The sequence below is a fragment of the Malania oleifera genome, chromosome 6 (assembly GCF_029873635.1).
Source record: "Malania oleifera isolate guangnan ecotype guangnan chromosome 6, ASM2987363v1, whole genome shotgun sequence".
In the NCBI taxonomy this organism is placed as follows: Eukaryota; Viridiplantae; Streptophyta; class Magnoliopsida; order Santalales; family Ximeniaceae; genus Malania; species Malania oleifera.
This window is the reverse complement of record NC_080422.1, coordinates 107,495,950-107,514,237: the sequence shown is the minus strand read 5'-3', so window position 1 is coordinate 107,514,237 and position 18,288 is coordinate 107,495,950. Positions and strand designations below refer to the sequence as shown.

Below are 18,288 nucleotides of genomic sequence, written 5' to 3'. Positions count from 1 at the left end.
GGTTATTACAACATCCCCTCTATAAAAATTTCGTCCTCGAAATTTATTAAAATTAATATGAGTACCTTGTATAATGTTGTGCTTTTATCCGATCTTGCTATCGTCGAAAAGATGTGGATATTTCTGACATATTTCTACTTATAGTTCCCATGATACTTCCTCAATGTCATGGTTGTGCCAGAGCACTTTTACCAATGAATTTTTCTTTGTGCGTAGTTCCTAATCCTTCTTGTCTAAAGTCTAAATTGGTACTTCTTCATATGATAGAGTATCACTAACTTTTAACAACTCATAACTTATCACATGAGAAGGATTTGTAACGTATTTCTTTAACATTGAGACGTGGAATACATCATAAATTTTCGACAGTGCAGGAGGTAAGGAAATTCTGTAAGCAACTGGACCAATCTTCTCCAATACCTCAAATGGTCCAATATACCACAAGCTTATTTTGCCATTTTCCCCAAATCTCATGATTCTTTTCATTGGAGTGACTTTTAAAAATATTTTATTCCCCACTTTAAACTCCAACTCACAACAATGGGTATCTGCATAGCTCTTTTGACGACTTTGGACGGTTTTTATTTTGCCCCAGATAAGCTTAATTGTCACACTCCGAACCTGCCAAGTGTGGCCTGGGGTGTGATGTGATCCAATCACTCGTGTCTGATACCATAACCTCAATCATGCAGCAGAAAAATAAATAAACATCCTCAATAATATACCAGAGTTCTATATAGACTAAAAAAAAAAAGAATTTCCTAACATCCAATATCCATATATACATCTCAATAAACTAAAAACATAAACCCAAAAATACATCCAAGATCTATACCATTTCACAAAAATGTTATGCCAATAAACCCAACCCCGAGTTCACTAAGCTCGATCACGCGGGGGTCCTGAAAAAAATGAATTGTATAACGGGTGAGACATATCTCAATAAGATGGAATAGATTAATACTAATTATGTGACTATCATGAGTTTAGTGTATCCAAAATATCATAAGTTGTTAATTAACCATAGTTATAAAATCATTCTCAAATCATACTCACACACACACACACACACACAAAATTATTTATAAGCAAAAGTTTCCGAGGATAAGGGAGATTACACGCCCATACATGTAGCTCCCATCTGCTCTAATACGTTATGCAACTTGGTATGACTACAACTGATACTTATTAGGGCACTCACCTTTCTTAACAAACCCTCGAGCGAAAAGTTTACTTCGCCCCAAATACATATAATACTACTATATTTAATACTTTGTTACTTTACTTTGTATGTTGTTATCTCTATAAAACCCAACTCTTCATAATCTTTATTTTCACATGCTCTGTTCTCACATTTCACATCCTCTGTTTTCATATATTTTGTATTCACATACACTGTTCTTTATTTACATGCACTGTTCTATTATACCCTTGGCTAAATCTACAAATATGAATTTAGACTCACTGTCAGATGGATAAAAACCGACATGCTTCTCCCCATGACGAGTTATGTGGCCCGTAGGTTGGACTTAACCCTGGTCGGCCCATCAGAGTTAAATCCAATCCCAACTCTTTAGTCTGCTAGTCCGATTGGCTTTCCCATGCTGGTCTAGACTCTAGGGAGAACTCTACCCTTCATAGCTTAATCGACTATTTAATACCAACACTCTCTCAAAGACGTGTGGTTGCACTAAACTCTTCATAACTCTCGCAACGGTACCGTGCGTACTATGGTCCACTGGAGTTCTCAAACCATACATTGCAATTTAACATTAATATTCTACTCTAATTAAACAATTATAAATACAATATAATCCCAACGCATTTCAGTATTTCAACATATTATACATATTTCATAACTCAACACAATATTTTCATTTTTCCTCATGCCACACGATTTGAATAATACACATATTTATATAACTACTGAAATAATAAGTCGATCCATGTTCATTATCTACTTTATTGAAAATATAGGTTAAATTATCTTCACAATTTATCTAATGCTCAAAATACGCATTAGTAAAAAAACAGAAATAATTAACCCTACTCACCTTGACCAATTTTAGAAAATGTAAAACAATTCCAACCAATTATTTCGACCAGTCAAATTATCCAGAGAATCCATTACTTAAATCCTATAACATTTTTCTTTACTTTTATTAGTTCATTTTCGAAAATAATCCTTATTAACACAACTCTAGGCTCAAAACCCTTAGTTTAAATGATTGGTTTTCAAAACTTGCATGATAATCATATACATAAACATATAATTTCCATTTTAACCGGTAGAATTTACAAAACAATTGGCTTAATCTATTCCCCTTACCTAATTTCTTGAAACTACACCTGCAAGGATCCCAAAACTGTGCTTGCGGCGCTCACACAAACCCTAAATTCATAAATCCTAGTTTAATCAACTTAACTCCAGGTAAAATACTATTTTAACATTTCTTAGGTCCACAAACTCCAAATAAATGATTAAACTCCCAAAAACATCAAATTTACTTACTTTCCTAAATCTTAACCTAGCCTTGGAGTGGTGCCTGAAAAGCCCAGTTTAAAAATTTACTCCGCTAGATTTGTAGAGAAACACTCCTAGATCATCGTGGTGATTTCTGATCGTCGATTTGGCTAAAGATTTGAGAGAAATTAAGGAGAGAGTGAGTTTACCTTATCCCAGGAGTGGTGCCAATGACGCCCTAATCACGAATCCACTCCGGTTAAAATTTCGGTGGTGCAGAATGGAGCCCAGGGGTATGTTCTGTTCTTTAATCAGCTGACTATTCGCCAAGAAAATGAGGGAGAAAGAGAGAAGGAAGGTGAGGAGAGAAAAAGACAAGAGAACGAAAGAGAGAGAGAGAGAGAGAGAGAGAGAGAGAGAGAGAGAGAGAGAGAGAGAGAGAGAGAGAGAGAGGTGGCGTGGGGACTTCTCAACATCTCCAATTTCAAATTATTGAAGCTTCTTTTGAAGCTTCAGGTTGCTTTTGTTATATAATTATAAAATATTATATTATATTAATATTTTATATATACACACACACACACACACACACCACTTATCATTATATATATTTACGCATATATATAATCATCATATTACTTAATTTAATTAATTCAAGTTAATAATAATAATAATTAATTAATTAATATCTATATTTTTTGAATCACACTTACTCATATATTATTTTTGGGGTCATCATATCAATTTTCTCAGAGGTCCTTTGTATAATCTCGGGACCTAAAAGTCATCGTTTGCCAACCTCATCCCAATATAATGGGGATCGGTACTTTCGACCATATAACGCTTTATACGGTGTCATCTCTATGCTGGACTGATAACTGTTGTTATAGACGAACTCAACTAACGACAGACACTGAATCCAACTTCATTTGAATCCCAATATAAGACTCTCAACATATCCTCCAATATCTGAATGGTTCTCTCTGATTGTCCATCAGTTTGTGGATGAAATGTTGTGCTGAAAGTAAGTCGGGATCCCAAGGCTCTTTACAAACTCTTCCAAAATTGTGATGTGAATCGTGAATCTTGATCTGATACAATAGACATGGGCACGCCATGTAGTCTAATTATCTTTTGAACATACAACTCTGTAAGTTTGGTTATAGAGTAGTTAACTTTGATCGGAATAAAGTGAGCGGTCTTTGTTAGACGATCAACAACCACCTAAATGGTGTTTTGTCCATGGAGTGCTGGTGGTAACCCGATTACAAAATCTATGGAGATGTGCTCCCATTTCCACTCTGGAATGTGGAGTGGTTGCAGTGGCCCTGCTGGTCTCTGATGTTTACCCTTTACTTGCTGACAAGTAAGACATTGTTTCACAAATAGTGCAATCTCCTTTTTCATGTTATTCCACCAAAAAGACTCTCTCAAGTCTCGATACATCTCCGTGCTTCCTGAATGCACTCTATAAAGAGATCGATGAGTTTCTTCCAAGATTGTTCTTTTGATATCTTTGTCATTGGGCACACACAATCTGGTTTGAAATCTCAAAACTCCATCGTCAGAGATGTTAAAGTCTGCCTTCAGTCTACTTTGTACCTTACCCATAATCTTCACTAGCTCTGCATCTTCCATCTGTGCAGTCTTAATCTTTTCCAGTAAGGTCAGTTGTATTTCTAGATTAGCAATGAGAACTTGATGATTTCTCTCCACTATTTTCACACCAAATCTCTCCAGGTCCATCATGATTTGATGTTGGGTCACCATTGTTGAGACTGATGCATTCAATGACTTTCGACTTAATGCATCTGCTGCCACGTTGGCTTTTCTTGGGTGATAATTGATGGTGCAATCATAATTTTGATTAATTCTAACCATCTTCTTTGTCTTATGTTTAATTCCTTTTGCATGAAGAAGTACTTGAGACTTTTATGGTATGTGAAAATTTCACACCTTTCACCATATAGATACTGTCTCCAGATTTTTGGTGTGAATATCACAGCTGCCAGTTCCAAATCGTGTGTAGGATAATTCTTTTCATACTCTTTGAATTGTCGAGAAGCATATGCAATGACCTTCCCCTGTTGCATTAATACACACCAGAACCCTTTCCGAGATACATCACTACAAATCAAAAGACCATCTTCTGCTGATGGAATTGTCAGTACCGAAGTAGTGAGTCGTTGCTTTATTTCTTGAAAGCTTTGCTCACATTCATCATTCCACTCATACTTTACATTCTTTCAATCTCGTCAGATGACTAGATATTTTAGAAAACCCTTCCACAAATCGACGATAATATCGTACCAGACCTAAGAAACTCCAGATCTTATGAATATTCTTCGATTTCGCCCAATCAACTATTGCCTCTATTTTACTTTGGTCCACAAAAATACCATCCTTAGATATCATGTGCCTTAATAATGCAACTATTTCTAACCAGAACTCACATTTCTTACGTTTGGCATAAAGTTTCTTTTCTCTTAGTACTTTGAGTACTAGCCTTAAATGGTTCTCATGTTCCTCGAGACTTTTTGAATAAACCAAAATATCAATAAAGACCACCACAAATTGATTTAGATATTCACGAAAGACCCTGTTCATAAGGTCCATAAATGCCGCATGAGCATTGGTCAGTCCAAATGGCATGACTAAGAATTCATAGTGACCATATCTCGTTCAGAATGTAGTTTTTGGAACATCTTCTGACTTGATTTTCACTTGATGGTACCCTAATCAGAGGTCAATTTTAGAGAAGACTTGTGTTCCTTGGAGTTGATCAAACAAGTCATTTATGCTAGATATTGGGTACTTGTTTTTAATTATTACTTTATTTATTTCTCGATAATCAATACACATTCTTATCAATCTGTCTTTCTTTTTAACGAATAGTACTAGTGCTCCCTATAATGACATACTGGGTCTGATGAACCCTTTGTCCAGCAACTCTTGTAATTGCTCCTTCAGTTCTTTCAATTCTACTGGTGTCATTTTATATAGAGCCTTGGATATCGGCGCTGTTCTGGTAGTAGGTCGATAACAAACTCGATTTCGTGGTAAGGAGGTAGCCTATGTAAATCCTTAGGGAATACATCCGAGAATTCCCTTACTAATGGGATATCCTCAAACTTTAATTCTTCCTTTGGTGCCTCCACTATACATGCTAGATACCACTGACATCCATTCAAGAGTAATTTCTTCCCTTGGTGCCTCCACTACACATGCTAGATACCCCTGACATCCATTCAAGAGTAATCTCTTTGTTTGGATGACTGACAATATTTGTGGTGAAGGGAGTACACAAGTTCCATTGAACTTGTATTTTTGCTCTCCAGGAGGTCTGAACACTACCTCCTTATTATAACAATTTATACTAGCATATTCAGAAACTAACCAGTCTATCCCAAGAATTACATCAAACTCATACATACTAAATACTACCAAGTTAGCCGGTAGTATTCTTTCCTCAACAAAAAATGGGCAACCTTTAAGTATTTTTCTACATACTACCGAGGTTCCCATTGGTGTAACCACAAATAACTCAGTTTTAATTGGTTGAGTCTTTACCCCACACATTTTAACACAAGTCGCAGATATAAAGGAATTTGTGGCTCTAGAATCAAATTATACTATTGCTTTCCTGGAGAATATGAGAATAATACCTGTCACCACATCATTAGTATTTTCTACATCTCTTGGAGTGAGGGCATAGACAAGCGCTTGAGCGGTGTTCTGTTGATTATTATTTTGAGGTGTCTGGTTGCCTCCTCTTTATTAATTTGGGTTGTAGGAGTTATTTTTTAGGCATTCTCGTTACAAGTGACTAGCTTTACCGCATCAATAACAGACCCCTAATCCAACCCGATACTCACCACCATGCATTTTGTTGCATTTTGGACAAGGGGTGCTTTGTGCATTGTTTGGATTTCTCGTTATTTGCCCTTGCCCCAAATTATTGTTGTTGTTGCTTCTTTTCCAAGGTCCCTGATTTCTACCAGAGTGAAACCCTTGTGACATGGGGTTTTTTTTTGATTGAATATTTCTATACTCCTTTATAGACTTTCTTCTGTCACCGTTGCTTTGTTTACCAATATGGAGAAGTCTTCGACATCGAGTACTGCTACCAGTTCATAAATCTTAGAATTCAAGCCTTGTTCAAACTTTCAGGCTTTCTTTGATTCATCCAGAACCAAATATGATGCAAATTGAAATAATTCAACAAATTTTGTCGCATATTGTTGGACGTCCATATTTCCTTGTTTTAACTCCAAAAACTCCTTGACCTTAGCATCTTTGGTGGTTTTGGGGGAAAATCGTTCAAAGAACACTTAAAACACTCCCACGTAAAGATTGTTGGATTTGGTCTTTCCTCTAGGAGTAACTTCTTCGAGTTCCACTAGCGTTTGACCTCACTAGTAATTTTATAGGCAGAATATAGCACCTTTTGTTCGTCTGTGCAATGAAGGACTTGTAATATTTCTTCCATTTCTTGCATCCAATCTTCTACAGCAATTGGATAAGTTTTTCCCTCAAAAGTCGGAGAGTGCATTCTATTGAACTGTTCAACTGTACAACCTTCATGAGTTGGTGGATCATTCCGTTTCTTGGAGTTCCGCAGAAATTTCGCTATGACTTGTGCCATCACGCAACACTGTAGTAGCATTGATATCTTCTCCATTGTAAGTCCCCATATTATTCTCATTTCCTTCAACACTTACGTTGTTGTTCTTCGGGTTCATTCTGAGGAAAAAAGATTAGAGTTATTTTCAAATCATAACCTTATCTTTAAAATTTAATTAAGGTTATAGGCAAAAGAAAAACATCACAGTTTACCCGATCTTACCCACATCATGGTTTATATCTATGTTCTGGTAAAATTATTTCCTAAAATTTACAAAACCTATAACCTATTTCTCTGATACCAAATGTAATACCCCAAACCCCAAATGAGTTATGATGTTTACTTTTTACCATTGATTTAAAACGAAAGTAAATAAACTCGATTATTATTAAACCAGAACGCAAATTAATCGTATTAAATCATTTATTCAAAAAGAAGAAAAATTACACAAACATAATCATCTGGCATCATACTAATATTTCTAGTCAAATTTTCTTTTTCTATTCCCACCCGCATACTTACTATGCCTGATTTTTTATATGCCCTTCAGAGTTATCTGAAATATAAAATATGATTGGGGTGAGACGACACTCAGTAAGTAAATAAAATTATTATTAGTGTGTGGCAAAAATAAACTTTTATAAATTCATAAAATAATATTTAATAGTATAACTTCAAAATTTCTTTTAAAATAAATGTAAATTTAAAATTTTCTACATAAAATTTTTACCATCAACTACAGTAGTAAAATTTTATAACCATATGCTATAACAGTTAAATTAAACTTTTAATTTTAAAATTTTAACTATAATATTTAATTATATACATATATATACTTTTCCATATATGTTTCTTTTAAATTATTATTTAGGCACAAGAATGATCATGTTCATATAAACATATATTTTTTCTTCAAATCATCAATAACTTTGTACACGTAATTAAATATTTATATACATATATTGTAAAAATCACTTTTAAGCCTGTTAGCTGTAAGTCATGTTTCTATTAGTCGTAAGTCATGTTTATCCCCATGACTGGATTATGCGGTCTGAAAATTGGATTTAACTTACTGGCCGGTCAAACTAAATCAACGTACATAATCATTAAGTGAGATTTTCCTTACTAAACCCTACTCTGACTCAGATGTGCATTCAAGAGAAATTTACTACCATATAAAATCACTCTGTAAACAATGAGTGCACTTTGATTCGTTTAAACTTTAAGTTGCGGTATCGAACATTCGTAATTTTCTGTATCGTCTAAGTCATAAAGGGGTTTTGAAAAAATCTTATCATATAATTTATACAATTAAAATAATATCATGAAAATCTCATCTTTACTTATATTTTCGTGAAATATGCAACGTAAAAATCAACTCATGTAATCTTTATTCATATTTTCGTGAAGTATGTAACGTAAAAATAAACTCATGTCACATAATTTTCGTGTTAAAAATATTTTCTTGAATAGAAATTAATATTGTAAAATACTTGAATAGTTTTGGATATTTTTTAACTCAAAAATAAACGCAAGCATATTAAAGATAAAACTAATATAATTAAATATGCGTAAAAATAAATTCGAGAAAATTTTATGAAAATAACTAACATAATCAAAATTTACTTACAAATAAATTCGGGTATAAGTTTTAAATAAAAATCCAACATAATCAAATTTACTTACCAAATAAACTCGAGTATAAAATTTAATAAAAATCTAACATAATCAAATTTTCTTACAAATAAACTCAGTTATAAAATTTAATAAAAATCTAACATAATTAAATATACGTATCTCTTACTTAACCTTGTGACACGGTCATAACGAATGTCTCTAAAAAATGAGATCAAAAAGAGTAGGTGAGTGAGAATTTTAATTATAACAAAAATTCCCCCTCTACTACTAATTCTTTCACTTACTAATCATTCTCTTTATTTGAAATTTATTTATAAAAAATGAAGGTTGAGAGTTTCTTATTTATAGGAAAATTTTGAGAAAAAAATGAAATTTGTAAAAGTGTGGGGAGGGGTGAAATTATAATTTTTTAAAAAATAAAAGAATGGGCAAGGAATAAGTATCGGATGAGCTTGGGATGGGACGTATGGGATGGGGATACATGTGGGAAAAATGGGAGTACTTACCGACACTCCTATTTAATTATTTAATTAATTATTATTATTTTGAATTCACTATTATTATTTTTAAGTTATGTTTTTGTATATATATATATATATATATATATATATATATATATATATATATAATGAAAGAGAATTAAGTTCGAATTTTGAAAACTCATGTGAACATGGTCTTGTGGGCCTACACAATTTCGAGACCCAAGTGGGTCCTATGTAACTCCAATAATTCTCACGCGATTTTATGAGCTCTGCACAGTTTCGAGATTCATGCAGACTCCACATGGTTTCGGGACTCATGTAGAAACTATACTGTCTTGTGGGCCCCGCATAGAATACCTATATTATTATTATTATTATTATTATTATTATTATTATCATATATTTCTACAAATTATGTCAGTCAAAACATTATTTTATGTATATATACTTATTTACGTGTACAAATAGTATTTATATGTTTATCATATGAAATTTCATTTTGACTAGGTCGATCTCCAGGGAGCGACTGAACCGCAATGGCCTATGAGCACTCACTTAGACAAGGTCTTTCTTAAGCATTAAATATGGAATCAATGATCCTAACAGAGAAACACTTTCGTTTTGATACTAACTAAATGATCATTATTATTATTCTATATTTTTTGGGTTATTACATCGTTGTCGACTGCCAACCAAAACCCAAGATTCCACTTGAAATCCCAACAACGACTTGCTAGATTCCTAATTTACCCATTTCTTACTCTCATCAAGATCTATTCCTATACTCTGATATTGTTATTCGCTAAAGTCTACAGAATCTAACAACCTAAACTCTGATACCACATTGTCACGCCTGGTAAAATTTTACTATAAATATGCTTTGATACCAAACTGTGACGCACTGTAAAATTTTACTATAAATATGCTCTGATACCATATATGTAACTCTCTGAACCTAGTGGGGGGGCCCGGAGTGTAATACTCCATACATAAATTCTAATACCCTATACTATTGTATCCTGATACCCACATAATACAACACAGCGGAACAAACATACATATATCAAATATAATACCAGAGTTCTACCGTCTCCCGAAATACATGCATATTTTCCCACATAGTTTGATAAATACATCCCTCTAAACACTACATATACCCATTTACATAATTGTGTCTCACAAAAACTTACCCTAAACAAAACTCTATCCAAACCTGCCTCAAAGACTCTAAGCTTGATTCTTCGAATTTCCTGAAATATTAAAGATTATAGGAGTGAGACACATCTTACTAAGACGAAACAAATTATCAATAGTGTGTGGCAACATGAGTCTTACTATAATAAAAATAAATCCATTAATTAATTTAACTTTAACTGTGAAATCATATAAAACTGTTCTCATACCCTTATATATATATATATATATATATATATATATATATATATATATATATATATATTTCAAAATACTTACCTTCTTTCCAAAACATATAATGACATATAAATTCCTCTATATACGAAAATACACATATATGAATAAAAGAAAAAACTGCCAAGGATGGATAAACATAAAACGTCATGAATTAACCCTACATGACCAAGTTGTGCGGTTTGAAAACTAGACTTAGCCATGACTAACCTACCATTAGGCTAAGTCAAATTGTATTTGTATCTGCAACTGTAAGTACGATTTGCCCACCCAACTGGTCCAGACTCGAGGGGGTAACTTTACTCTTCACTGGTCAAATCGACTGTATATCCCCAACACTCTCACAACAGTGTGACTGCATTGGTATCTATGAAGCTATGGTATCGTGCTTAGCTATGGTCCATCAAAGTTCTTAAACCATATAATGCGATTTATAAAATAATATAGTAACAAGATTTCATATTCACAATTCAGTATAAAACTGTCATACTATATATATATATATAAAACAATATAGTAACAAGATTTCATATTCACAATTCAGTATAAAACTGTCATACTATAATTCTATATATAAAACACTGTAATACTATAACTCTGTATAAAATGTTGTCATACTTTGTATTAAATGCTATCATACTGTAATTCTACATAAAACACTGTCATTCTGTAACTTTATATAAAATGTTGTGATATAGAATACTGTCATTCTGTACTCTGTATAAAATGCTATCATACTGTAGTTCTAAATAGGACACTGTAATACTGTAATTCTGTATAAAATATTGCACACTATAGTTTTGTATAAAGCACTATCATACTATAATTCTGCATAAAATCATATCTCTGTCTATGCATATACATTACCATAAAAACTGAACGATTTAATTATGCATAATATTCAAACTCATGTCACACAGTTTGAGTGATAATTCATACTATAATATTCTGCTGAAAATATTGGTATAGATGTCTCTAGGATTTACTCAAAGTCATTAACCCAATTTTTCCCAAAGCATACATATATTATTTCTGCAATCACATATTATAATTTGATTGGTTAAATTTCTAAAAAATGTCTCACATAATCTATTCTCTTTACCTTTTCATTGGAGTGGTGCCTAGGATCCCCAAACAACCAATCTGTTCCGATTAAACTGCAGAGAATCGAAGCCGGGATCCCGAAATGGTGTTTATCAGTCGATTCAGACTAAATTCGGGGAGAAAATGAGGAGAGAGAAAGTGGGAGTTCGCAGCCCTACAGAGAGAGAGTGAGAGAGGAAGTAATTTTCGAAAGAAAAACGAACTAAGATCCTTTATATAGGCTGCTGGCCTAGAGGAAACGTTGACAGTTTGGTTTTTAGCCAAACCTCTTTTTACTGTTTTTACCTTTACTGACCTTCGGTAACTCAAAACTGTCGATGGTTTTCTTGAGCTTTACAAAACCGTTGACGGTTTGATGTACACCAAACCAAATTTCCTTTTTTATTTATTATTTTTATTACTTCTATTTTCCGGATCTCTACAATTAAGATCACTAAGCCCAATTTCAAAAAGACACTCCTTCAGGACCTTAGTTTCATAATTAGACACAGGAACCCCATTCTTTTTTTTCCTCGGGAGAAATGACACTATTAAAGTCCCCAAGCAGTAGCCAAGGACTTAAACAGTCGGTACCAAATTGGGCAATGTTCCTCCATAAAGGACTCCTTGCAACAATTGTGCGTAAACCATAGACAAAACTTACGAAAGTGGAAGAAGACACCAAACAAGTAAGCTCACAGTGAATAACCTGAGGAGAGAAATCCACCATTCGAAGCTTAACTTTGAAGGGGTTCCACACCACAAAAATCCTACCAGCATTATGGCAATCAAAATTATTTACTTGCTTCCAGTTCTTCAACTTTTCTTCATAAAGACATCCAAATTTTGATGAGAAAGCTTGGACTCCAAAAGACACAAAACATCCAATTTTTGATTTCTGATAAGGCCAAGGACCCCATTCTGCTTGAGGGGTTTATTAAGACCCCTAATATTCCAAGAACCTACCTTCATTAAAACCATTATTAAAACAAGTATAGGAAAAAATTATTTGGGGCCTACACCCCTTGTCCCTACTGGAAGACCAACAGGACCTTTATCTTTATTTTTATTTTTGTAGGTAATTGGAATAAAATCATCATCTCCACCATTGTCAGTGTTAGGGACTGAACCCCCAACAGACCCTAAGGCCAAACCTGAAGTACCACCTCTAATTTCAGCAGTAACAATCTCATTTACCTTTAGATTAACAGTACCAGCATCCATAACCTTAAATTCGTAGGGGGAAGAGGACCAGACCCAGAAACAGGGACCAACAGATCTTTAACAGCAGCCTCTCCTGTGACAGGAATAGAAGCCTCACCCTCACCTGCAGGAATCTGCTCTTCAACCACCAGAACTGGAATCCTCTTCTGGACTGGCTTGACCTAAACCTGCTGAACACTCTCACTGCAGTTTACTTGCAAATGGCCCATAGCCTTACATTGCCTACAATATTTAGGGAGATTTTCATAGTGAACCTCCTGAGAGATAGTTTTACCCTTGGGTAATTTGATAGTAATATTCCTTCGAATTTCTTTAGCAATGTCTATCTCCACCAAAACTCTAGCAAACGACAATTTTTTTCGATTTGTAGTTAACTTATCCGCGAACAAAGGAAACCCAGGCACTGAGCAGATTTTACCCAGGGCGTTTGGAGTCCACAGTTTCAGTGGCCGATTTTTAAATTGAACCCAAATTGGCACAATTGTGAAACTCTCAATGTCAAACTGGAACATTTCAGGCATAACCTTGAGCAATAAGGGTTTACCATAGGCAAGATATGGACCCCCTTGCAAGACTTGGCTCATGTCCTGCTCATTGTTGAACTTAAAAATGATCCAAGTGCTTGCAAAATGGGTCACAACAACCTTTACCTTCCACAAGTTAACAATTTGTTGCAAGGCTGCCTTTCCAGGGTATTTACCTACGAAATAACCCACCAAACAATTATCTCCAACACTAGCAGGGTCTTCAAGGTCAAATTCCTCAACTGAAGCAACATCACCCCCAGTAGCAAAGGCAGGGATTGCCCCACAACTTTGCCTCTGCCTATTATCAGCAAACAACTTTGCCCAGGAAGCAGTATTCTCCCCTTTATTGGGCACTTTCTCAGCTTTGGCATTAGGGTTCTCAGGCAGCTCACCTTTCGAAGGGAACCTTGCTGAAGGAACACTACTATGGGACGACTTCTCCCCCTCTGAGTCAGATTCTAAAGGGGCGCCATCATCCCAAGCCCTTTTCTTCATGGAAGACTCATCATTATCCTCGACCAACTCTTGCAATCGGCTACATGAGGCCATCGCCTCCAAGGAAAAGGGTGGAATCTACATCTTCCCTTTCGCAATTGCTTGAATCTTGCAGCAATCAACATCGAGAAGCCTTTTAGCCTCATCTGCGACCCCCTGGGGTTTTTTCTTAACCCAGTCAGCCTTGATACCACCCTTACTTTCAATCACCTTAAGGGTTAGATCCATTTCCTTCATACCATGCAAATCCCTCTGGAGGTTCGAATCGACCTTGCGACCCGATTTCTTACCCATACCAAGCCAGAAATTACAAAAAATTCAAAAAATTCAAAATCATAAATGAGCGGGAAAAACGAAGCACTGAAAATCAACAGCACAGAACCAAATCGGATGGGGAAAATGAAGACTGGGGGGAAGAAGAATGGGGGGAAGAAGAACTAGAGATGGCCGGAGGCGGAGGTGGTGGGTGGAAGAGAACTCAGCTCATGGACATGCGCCTCCTAGTGAGAGGTGAGAGCTTCTCTCTCTAACATTGATCATACATGATTGGTGATCTCTAGCTTGGCTAGAAGATTTGTATTTGTAATCTAATTTATTGATATAGTGGAAGATTTGTGTGATTTTTTCCTCTTTATTGGAGGATTTTCCACGTAAAATTATTTGTGCTTCTTGTGGGTGAATTTGTAATTGTTTGCTTTGATTACTTTGTGAGCTATTGAGCAATTTCTTACTACTTAAGAAATTATTAGGTTACTTAATCACGACGCCCAATAAGTATTTGACATGTGACCAAAATTTTTTGATGATTTGGCTAAATTTTAGTTTGTAAGTAAATACAAATCAAATAAATTTTCAATTTTAAAAATTAAAATTTACACAATTTTTTCCTTGTACCAAATCAGCCTTCCTCTCTTCATCACATTTGCCTCTCCAGCTCTCGTTAAGTCTTCCTCTGCAAACAGCCTTCCAATAAGCCATTCTCTCTTGATCACGTTCTCTTTCTCTCTCTCTTTGGGTTTTGTCACCTAAGGGTGAGCATAATTCGGCTAAAACTGAATTAACCAAATATATTTGGTCGATTCATTTTGGTTTTCAGTTTTGTTGTATTTTGATTTTCGGTTCGATTAGTTTCGGTTCAAAGGCTGAACTCTCTCTCTCTCTTTTTGGCTAGTAAGATGATCTAAGCCACTGTTTGGTCTTTGATACTCTAACAGGATAGAGTGAGAGTTGAATGAAATAAAAAAAAAAATTTGTAGCCAACATGCAAAACTATAAGTACCAATTCCATTCTAACAAAACAAATCACATAAAGTTCTATGAGCAAAATTCCTAATCCTATGAACAGCAATGCATACCAAAACTCCTCCAACCGACCCAAATCATAAATGGATGAAATATAAAACAATTACATTGCACTTTTTAAGAATTTTGAAGGCATTATAGTGGATTTGGAATTTTCCCATTTTACATCTCTCTCAGTCCTACAGAATGAACACACTATTCAAATGAATGTGCAGAATTTGGCTTGGCACAATCAAGTTTGTAGAACAAAAAAACTAAGATCTTTAAACAAAAGAGGCAAAGGCAATGCATTAAAACAAATGCATCAAGTTTTGATTACAAATGCCAAAAAAGAAACCTCTTCAAACTGCACCATGATAATCATCAATGGTTTGCTTCATCCCATCCAACTGTGCAATGACATGTTCCAGCTTCCGACAACAGATCTCATTAGATATTCTTGAACTGTAATCACACTTCTCAAATGGACGATATTCGCATGCACTTTTGATTTCTTCCCGTAGTGTCATTTGGATGTCCTAATTTCCCAAATCACCAAAAGAAGAAGAAGAAGAAGAAGAAGAAGAAGAAGAAAAAGTGTTCAGTCCCCAAAATTTACCGCCATTAACATACCAATGAAGAAGACAAGTCACACAACTGATGTATCTAACAATAAAATCACAAGTTTCCAACATTTGGATCCAAAATGTCGATAAATTGATCTTCACCAAATAGCATAAGAAGAAAGAAGAAGAAGAAGACGATGTGTTCAATCCCCAAAATTTAGCGCCATCAACATACAAGTAAAGGAGATGAGTTACACAACTGATGTTTACAACCAAAAAAGAAAAACCACAAATTTCTAACATTTTGGATCCAAAATGTTAATGAATTGAACTTTGCTCTTTAAAAATATAAATTCTGCACGCCAATTTCATGACGGAAAAAAGGAATAAAAAAAAACAATCAGGAATTGAATTTCACAATTTTTTTCTCTTCAGAGAGGATAAATTTCTCAAGAAGGGTGTGGACAAACCTTGATGAGTTGCATGAACTCGCCGCAATGGCTGTTGACCATTTCCTTCCTAGGGCCAATGGGGTTCGAGAGTTCGTCCATTACTCCTCCTGCCAGCTCCAATACCCTAACGATTCTCTGCAACAGAAACAAAAAAAAAAAAAAATTGCGTCTTCTTGGATTTTGGATCGGAAAACCCTAAAATGAAATAGAACGATTACCTTCTCGACATTCTGAAGGCGTTGGAGCGAGGTGCTTTGGGTCTGCGAATCCATTGAGCTCTGCAGAAAACGGCCGCGCAGAGTCACCCGGCAGAAGCACTCGGCGGAGCGTGGGGCGTTCTATTATTGGCACGGCGACCAGAAAACAATGCCAAACTAATTTGACGGCATTTTGTGTTGCTGTGGGCTCACCCGAAATGACGTCGTCTGTCTTGAGGAAAACAATGGCGATTTTGAAATAACCTAGGTAAAATGTCCAAAGTAGGATGAACACCACAATATAGAGTTTTTTCCCGTTTTAACTTTTATTTAAAAAAATATATTAAATAATACCTCATTTTGGGAAGTATTTTCTAAAATAACTCTGACGTAATCTCGCTAGTCCAAGTAGCGACTTTTAACAAAATCTCTCTACTTCAAGTAGCGATATTTACACGTGTCACTGGGGTTTATTTTTCGTAAAGCACAAATCTCGCTACTCCAAGTAGCGAGATTTAATTAGGAGAATTAATGCTCTGCCACCCGCTTTCGACGCGTGGTAAATCTCTGCCAACCACCATTTGACGCGTGGAAAATCTCGCTACTCCAAGTAGCGAGATTTAATGGGATAATTAATGCTCTGCCACGGCCTTTTGAATTAACTCCACCCGGCTCTCGATGCGTGGCAAATCTCGCTACTCCAAGTAGCGAGATTTGCTTCAGTTTAACCTCGCCCGTTCTTCCTCCTTTCTTGCTCGAACAGAGTACCTGTTGCAGAAGCCGAGCAGGTGACCGTTGAAGGGAGTCGGAACAGGTGACCGATGAAGAGAGCCGGAGCAGGTGACCGTTGCAGGCTTTATCAAATCGAAATCTATATAAGGAGATGGGGTAAGTTATGTTTTTTATGTTCAGTGCTTACATTTTTACATTATTTTGATTTCATCGAAAGCTTTGATAATCCGAGAAAGAGTTTGTGATTTGTGTTAAAAGATTCGTGGACAAACATTACTGAAGGTTTGTATTTCATTGTTTTGGTATTTAAATTTAATTTTTTTGCTGATAATATTTTATTTGTATTTCATTCATTGGTTGGGTATTTGAATTTAATTTTTTGCTGATAATATGTTATTTTTTCCATTCAAACTATTGTTTAATATTTATTTATTTTTTTTATGATTGTTATTTCATTGTAAAATGCATTATGTTTGGTGCCCTATAAATTGTTGAAGTTTCCCCCACTTACTAAATATGTTGAATTTCCTTCTACTCTTTTGAATATAATTGTGCAATTATAATTAGATCATATGGTTTACTTTAAAAGTGTGAAATTTTGTTATTCAATTCTTAAATTTTCTTCAACTGTTTTTAATATAATTGGGCACATCCACTAAAGTTGTGAACATAATATGCAAATTGTATGATTTTAATTGATACTTTGAGTTAATGTGAGTGCACATTCTAATTATAAATTGTATTGTCATATATATAAGATCCTAGGATTTTATACCTTATTTTTCGGGTTACTAATAATTATGTTGAAAATTTTTTAAAAAAAATTCTGACTCTTATATTAATGTTAAAGAAGTAAAAAAAATATATGTGATATTTTTATAATGTACAAAAGAAGAATCTGAAAATTGAGAATTATTTTCTAAATATTGAACACATCTTTAGGCTTTTCTCTTCCCTTTATTCTTTTCTTTTCACCAGTTAATTTAGGACTAGTTGAAAAATTAAAATTTGACAATATGTTTGGTTAATATTTATGAAAATTAATATAAGTTAATTTTTTTAATTAAATAATATTTATGTATTATTTTTAAATCA

General features: G+C 34.6%; 1 protein-coding gene across 4 annotated transcripts; it reads right to left on the bottom strand.

Annotated features, from left to right (window-relative positions):
- Positions 1-713: 713 nt before the first annotated feature.
- LOC131157876 (mediator of RNA polymerase II transcription subunit 11) lies at positions 714-16,711 on the bottom strand. 4 transcript variants are annotated; one of them, XM_058112309.1, is made up of 4 exons: positions 16,483-16,677; positions 16,283-16,399; positions 10,399-10,458; positions 714-902 (listed from the first exon to the last, which is right to left on the bottom strand). In XM_058112309.1, the coding sequence occupies exons 1-4, from the start codon at positions 16,534-16,536 to the stop codon at positions 840-842; spliced, it is 294 nt and encodes a 97-aa protein (XP_057968292.1). In that variant the 5' UTR covers positions 16,537-16,677; the 3' UTR covers positions 714-839. The 4 variants fall into 4 exon arrangements, with proteins under 4 accessions (XP_057968292.1, XP_057968288.1, XP_057968290.1 ...); XM_058112307.1 differs by lacking the exon at positions 714-902 and adding an exon at positions 15,605-15,785 and having other exon boundaries at positions 10,255-10,458; positions 16,483-16,711; XM_058112305.1 differs by lacking the exon at positions 714-902 and having other exon boundaries at positions 10,118-10,458; positions 16,483-16,682.
- Between the last annotated feature and the right edge of the window lie 1,577 nt (positions 16,712-18,288).